A 7,320-nucleotide genomic window follows, 5' to 3' on the forward strand; every position below is an offset into this window, starting at 1 on the left:
AAAACTTCTGTTCTTCACAGGACATTGTCACAGATACAACACTCACTATACATATTATCCCACAGAATATAAATCTAAAACTAATGATGAAGGCTTGCAATAAGACAACCCAAGAAAAACTTAGATTCTCACAAACAAAATTACGTTAAAGGGCAATAAGCACATGAAAAAGCCAATAGCATGTGTAAAAGGGAAATGCAAAATAAAACCACAATTACTATTCTTCCTCTAAAGTGGCTAAAATTAAAACAAACCTTACAATACCAAGAATGGGAAATGTACCCGGTATAAATATCAGTGAGGGGGCGCCTGGGTGGCTCAGCAGCTTAAGCCTCTGCCTTCAGCTCAGGTCATGATCTCAGGGTCCTGGGATGGAGCCCCACATCGGGTTCTCTGCTCAGCAGAGAGCCTGCTTCCCCCTTTCTCTCAGCCTGTCTCTCTGCCTGCTTGTGATTTCTCTCTCTCTGTCAAATAAAAAAAATCTTAAAAAATAAATAAATATCAGTAAGTATGTGGAGCACTGGAACTTTTATACATTCTGAATGGGAATGTACAATGATACAACTATTCTGAAAAACAGACTGGCAGTTTCTCATAAAGTAAAATATACAACCAATATAGGACCAAGCAATTCCACTTACAGGTATTTGTATGAAAACCTATGTCTACACAAAACCTACATGATGGTTCAAAATGGCTTTATTCATAACCGAGATTGGAGACAACCCAAATGATCACCAACATATGAACAGATAAACAATTTGTGGTATCCCCTTCAAAAGAGAACTCTGCCCTAAAATGTAGTAATATGCAAGAACATGTAGGAATCTCAAAAACAAGGTGAAGAAGCCAAGCATAAAATAATATAGATGATACCATTTATCAGTAAAACCTAGTTAACAGAAAGCAGAGGGGCTAGGGGCAAGAGTACTAAAAGCAAAGCAACATAAAACATATCTCAGTGATGAACATGTTCTATTGATTGATTTAGTGGTTACTGTTGGAGAGAGTCTTCCTTGGGCTTCTTGCACTTCTACATGTCTTGCTGAGTGTGCTAAGACTGCAAGGCCCAGACCAATTGCTCTTGAACTTGAGCCATCCTATAGCTGGTAACCTTGAAAGATGAGGTAATGTCTTCCCCTAAACAAAGAGCAAGCTCGCTTACTACTTTCTATAAAAGCAGTGGATTCCCCACGTTCAATATTCTTCAGCTGCAACACAAACCCAATAAGGGAGCATCCATCTTGGCCATACTTTATTGCCTCTGGAGACCTGGGGAAAGGGAAACCTATACAAATACACTTATTTTCAAACTATTTGCTGTGCCATGAATAACACATTTCTTTCTCTGATCCAGGAGTCTCCATTTCTGCCAGCATCCAGTAGTAACAGTAACAGGCTAGCTTTTAGCTTGCTCAAATCCTACATAAAATTTTATGCCTCAAATGGGTACAATTCATTGAATATAAATGGAGGAGAAAGGAGAAAAGGTATACGAGAAAGAAGGAAATGGACAAAAAGGAAAAAGAGGAAGGAGGAGAATGAACAGGACGAGGGAGAGAAGCAGAGGTTGAAACAACAGATATTCCTTAGTACGCAGAATGAATCAATCCAGCCTTATGCAGAATGTTTGAGTGCTTTACACACAACACACTTAAATTGTTCTCCAAGAAAACCCTTTCTCAAGGAATTAAATGTATTGGTGAAGAATGTACTGATTTCCTTGAAAACTGCTATGGTGGCTGTCCTTTGTAGTTCTGGTTAAAGATGGTCAATACTGCCATTAAAAGGGGCTCCCTGATTTCAATGGGACAGTGGGTTCCCAGAGTGACAAAGGATAAGTAGAAGCCGTTAATCCTCAGATATAAAGTAGGCATGGTTATAAAAGGCAAGAGGACCAGATCTGTCAACAGAATGGTTTGGATCCCTGGTGGTGGCTAACCATGGTGTCCTACGGAAAAACAGTGGGCAATACACGTGATGAGAAGAAAAAAGAAAAACAAAAACAAAAAAAAACCTCTAGGTATATCAAACTGAGGCGTGCCTTAAGTGGCCACAATGTAAGAATTATGGCATGTCACATAATACACAGACTGAGCTTGTTCAAAGACTAAGAGCCCCTGGAAAAAAAAGGAAACAGTGGGTTCCACTGAGTAAGAACCCTACAAAATTTCATCAAGAGAATACTTGGGAGTATTCCTCCTAGCCTTTCCGAGAGAACATGCAGCTTTTCATAAGGAGACAGTGCATGTGGGAAACAGAATCACTCGGGCTTTTTAGGGGTTACTCAACACTGGCTCTAAGCCCATGCTAACCCTTAGGGACCAGAACATCACTGTGGTAAACCAGTCAGATCAACAGCTGTGAAGGCACATGGAGAAAGAAGTGTTTTGGCTTTGCTCCATCTTACAGTGGACCCAGTGACTCCATGGACCCACCCTGGGTTCCTGAATACAAGTTAGTCTCCCTAAACTATGGAGTAAGGGTTTACAGCATAAGAAGGGCTAAGTGGGGGGGAGAAAGGGGGGGGGCAAGTAAAATCTCCTAGATGTGCTCTTTCCTAACAAAATAATAAATCCAAAGCAACTGTACATCTCTGTGGAAACTGGAGAGGATAATACCAACTCCAAAGACTTAAAAGATGGCAGGATGGGGACTGTCAGAAAGACATGCTGTTTCACTAGCCTACTGCAGCCAGTGCAGAAGACTTGCATCTTGGTGAATGACTGTGGATTATAGTAAACCAAATTAAGTAGTGAATCCAACCGTAGTTGTTCCAGATATACTCTCTATTGGGACAAATCAACACAATCCCTGGTACCTCATATGCATCCATCAAGCTAAGAAATGCTTTTTTTTTTTTTTTAACCTATTCCAAAAACATACCACTAGAAGCTGTTCTCATCTTACAGTCCAGAAACACACTTTGTGACTGTCACAGCTCAGGGCTTCGTCAACACTCCAGCTATCTCTCATTATTTGGTCCACAGAGACTGTGGGCATCTGGACACCTCACAGGTCCATATATTGTTGGTTCAACCAGCAAATCCTGTATCCCCACCCACACTTGGTGCCATCCAGCTTTCTACTTTTTGCCAACCTAGCAGGTGGGAAAAGACATTACAACTCTCTTAACTTGCCTGTCTCTGATTACTTAATAATTGCAAATACCTCTTTCTATGCATGTTAAGATTTACTATTCTGCAACCTACTTATGAATAACCTTTGACTATTTTTCTAGAGGTTGCTGCCCTCTTCTGATGTGTAGTTCCTTGTCTGATCTACATATTAATCCCTTATCAATTTTGAGCACTGCAAATACCTTCTCTCATTCTTGTCTTTCACTGAATAAAAAGCTTTACTTTTTATATAATCAAAGTCATTAGTTTTTACTTTTATAAATTGTTGAAGCTTTGGAAGTCCTTCCTTATCTCTTAAAGAAAGAGCTTCTTCAAGAATTCTTATGTCAATATTTTTTCTCACATTTAGGTCTTTTTAACTTATCCATAACCCATCCTATCTATAGCATAAGGTTTGTTTTTTTCCTCCACGTAGTGAGCCACTCTTCCCAACATGACTCCTTTCTCGTGATTTATGATGCCACCCTTAAGTTCCTGAACACATATGGGTAAGCCTCTCCTCTCTTATTTGTTCCGCAAGTCTACTTTTCTGCTCACGTACTTACACTATAGTTTTTATTACTATAGCCTTGAAACAGTATCTTAATTTCTGATAAACCAAGCTCCACCAACACAAATATTTAATACTGCTTTAGCTATTCACAAACTTTATCCCATTTGCCATACGAATTTTAGATTTAGGTTACTAAGTTTGTAAGACCAACTGGAATTTTGATGGTAGTTTAATCGAATTTATAGATTAAAATGGAGAAAACTGACACTCATAATAATAAATATATCCCAAGAACATGGAAAGTTTCTCCTTAGATCCTCTTCTATTCTTTATTAAAGTTTTAAAGTTTTCTTCTTAAAATTTTTAAGTATGCTTGTGTTAATTCCTAGAGACTTTACAGTTTTGATGTTCTTATTTTTTACAATATTTACTTTTGATTACCTTTCCTAGTTGGTTATAGCTTATGTAGTAAATGCTACTAATTCTTATAGTTTGATCTTCAATCCAGTAACCATGCGAAACTCTTACTAGTTGTAATAGTTTCTCTGGATTCTAATGGTTCTTCTAGGTAAGTGACAATATCTGCAAATAATTAGTTCTTACGCTTCCCTTCATATCCTTGTATTTCTTATTTTTTCCCTTTGTAATGTCAGCCAGGACTTTTTTTTAACCATGTTAAAAAACAGTGATAGAGGGCATCACTGTTAGTAATCTTAAAATGAATGTATCTAAAATTTCTACATTAAGTATTATTATTTGCTGTAGGTTTTTGGTAATGACCTTAATCAGTTATCTCATATTCCAAACTTGCTAAGAGTTTTTATCATATATCGTTGTTGGATTTTATCAAATATTTTTATGGTATCAAGAGATTCAAGATTTTTCTCCTTGAGTCTCTTAATGTGATAAATTACATTAATAGTAAACAGATGTTGAATCATATCCACATTCTTAAACTCCACGGATCACAATTTAACACAGACATGAAGTAGGATTTTCATACCTATGCTAATAACCGAAACAGATCTGTAACTTTCTCATACTGTCCTTATCTAGGTTTAAAATCAAGATTTCACGAACACTAACCTTATAAATTGAGCTAGCCATCTTTTTGTTTCCCTATGTCCCAGAACGACTTGTAAAAACAAATTATTATTTAAAATTCAATGCAACTCACCGATCTCGTTACAATTTCTGAAAGGGGAGGTCTTTACCATTTCAGTTTGTTAAATATTAAGCTCAAGTTATCCGTTTCTTCTGATACCAACTTTGTTCGTATTTTTCTAAGAATTTATACTTTTCATCTAGGCTCTCATATTAGCCTATAGTTCATAAAATTTTTTTTCATAAAATCCTTTTTAAAATTCTCATACTTGTAGTTATTTCCCATTTTCCCCTTAATTATATTTGCATCTTTTTTCTTGATCTTATCAGAAGCGTATCTTATTAATCCTCAAAGAACAATCTTTTGGTTCAGCAAATCTGTTGTTCCTAATTTCACTGGTTTCTGCTCTTAACTTGATGGTATTTTCTGAACTCTTCAAATGAACCGTGTAAGCACTAAAACAAGATTTGGTCAGAATTTAGAAAAGTCAGCCAGCCACTGTGTTCAAAGCCTGGTTTCACTATACAGACTTCAGTACACAAACTATATTATTCTCACATATGCATGATACAAAAAAAAAAAATTAGACCCGATTACCAATCATACCTACACATGAATATCCTTGAGGAAAGCTTTATATTGAAGGCAAATAAATTAGATTATGTGCTTGTCCCCACCAAAAAAAACAAAAGTGTAAGGCTGTAATTGTATATCTGAACCAAGGCAGATATTTCCTCCGCACAGCTAATTGGACAATTACTGGTACCGCTTGATAAAATTAGTAACTAGAAATGAAATCTCCAGTTGCTTTACCAGATGCTATTCAAAACCTGCAGTTATTAATAGGAGACTAAAATCTGGCTGCCATGGTCACTTTTCACCACTGCCACCACTTCCAAAAAAAAACCCACTCAAAGCAAAAGCATTTATTTTCCCTAGCTATAGAACCATACCTCCTGGTTAGGGGACAAAACTACAAAAGATTTTAGTCTTCAATCTTTCTGCTCGAAACTGAGCATTAAGGCAAGGCAGATCACTAACATAAAGTTCAATATTCAACATAATCTTGGACTTGGACACAGTAAATGGCTTATTATGAATGTACGCTTTGAAAAGTTATTTTATACGTTATTGGCTTCAAAACGGGACGTCCCTCCCACCGCACTGGTGTTATCCAAGAAACCACTCATACATTTCTCTATCAGAACGCAGAACGTGTACACTTTAGAAGGGAAAGAACGAGGTGCAGATATTGGTCAACTTTCTAATTTCTGAGTTGTTTAACGCAGACAAGGTAAAAGCACAAGAACACAACTGCCAGATTTCAATCTGGTCACCAAAAAAAAAAAAAAAAAAAAAAAAAAAAAGACTCTCCCGAACGAAACTCAGACGGCCCTAGTTTCTCCTCACGTTTGAGGCCGAAACTTTAAAGGGGGAACGGAGAAGAAAAGAGCTTCTGAACGTGGCGAGACAGCCGGCTGTGATAACGATCGCATTTGGAGGAGAACTTGGGGCTGTGTGCGCACCCGGCTGCTCCTCTAGGCCAGGTAACCCAAGAAGCCAAGGCCGCTCCGGCGCTGGCCGCAGACAGCGAAGGAAGGGGGGGTAGGGAGGCGGGGAGGAGAGGAGAGACCCAGGCCTGAAACAAAGGAAGCGGGGCTGGCCGAGAAGGGTGGATTCGACGTCCGGGTGGGGAGGAGAAAAGCCAAGGCCGCTGGGGAGAGGCTGGACTCACAGAACTTGGAGGTGGAGGTGTTGATGTTGATGGTGGAGCTGGGGGTGGGGGCGGGGGCCGCCTTGGCCACAGCGGCGGCCGTGTCGCAGCTCTTCAACATCATGATCACCCCATTGGCCTCCGGCGGTGGCGGCGGCCCCATCGAGAGCCCCTCCTTAGGGCCTTTCCTGTCCACCGAGGCCGCGGGCACCGCCAGCAGCTGACCCCCCGGCGGCTCTCGCGCAGGGGCTGGAATCGACGAGGGGGGCGGCGGCGGCGGCGGCGGGGGCTGCCGGAAGCCGTCCACCGCGGCCTCCCAGTTGTTGTGGTTCTGGTCGTCCATCATCGCCACGTAGCTGCCCCACTCCTCCTCTTCCATGCTTTCCTCCATCCTGCAGGCCCCCAGCACCCGCCCGCCTCACAGGCACCTGCCGCCCGTCTCAACCCCGGGCCAGGGGGCACCGCAGCCTCCTCGAGTTCACATCGCCGGGGGCCGGCACGGGCGCGGCGGAGAGGGGAGCTGGGCGCCGGGTCTCTCCGTCTCCGCCGGGCCGACTCTTACAGACAGGGCTGACGGCGGTGGGCGCTCCCGGGCTCTAGCCTGGGAGAGGCAGCCGTAAAGCGGCCGCGCCCCTCACGACATTTTACAGCAACTTCCAACAGGCTGTTGGAAAGGGCAGCTGGGGGAGCGGCCAAGAGGGCACGTGGTGCGAGGAATGAGCCAGGAGAAAGCAAAGCAAAAAGGGGCAGGAGCTGTAAGTCACCCCCACGCAAAAGGGCAGAGGTTTGGCCCGCCCCGGCTGGACCCGCACTGAGAGGGGCGGGGCCCCGGGTCGGGTGGAGCAGGCGTCGGTCCCGCCCCCGGGCC

At 42.0% G+C, this 7,320-nt stretch overlaps 1 protein-coding gene across 1 annotated transcript in view; it reads right to left on the minus strand.

Annotated features, from left to right (window-relative positions):
* CACUL1 (CDK2 associated cullin domain 1) overlaps positions 1–7,095 on the minus strand; it is a 71,009-nt gene extending 63,914 nt beyond the window's left edge. The window contains exon 1 of the mRNA XM_032312021.1: positions 6,474–7,095. Within this exon, the coding sequence (XP_032167912.1) occupies positions 6,474–6,843 (370 nt within the window). The 5' untranslated portion in view covers positions 6,844–7,095. The remainder of the gene's footprint in view (positions 1–6,473) is intronic.
* Between the last annotated feature and the right edge of the window lie 225 nt (positions 7,096–7,320).

Source organism: Mustela erminea, chromosome 14, assembly GCF_009829155.1.
Source record: "Mustela erminea isolate mMusErm1 chromosome 14, mMusErm1.Pri, whole genome shotgun sequence".
Classification (NCBI taxonomy): domain Eukaryota; kingdom Metazoa; phylum Chordata; class Mammalia; order Carnivora; family Mustelidae; genus Mustela; species Mustela erminea.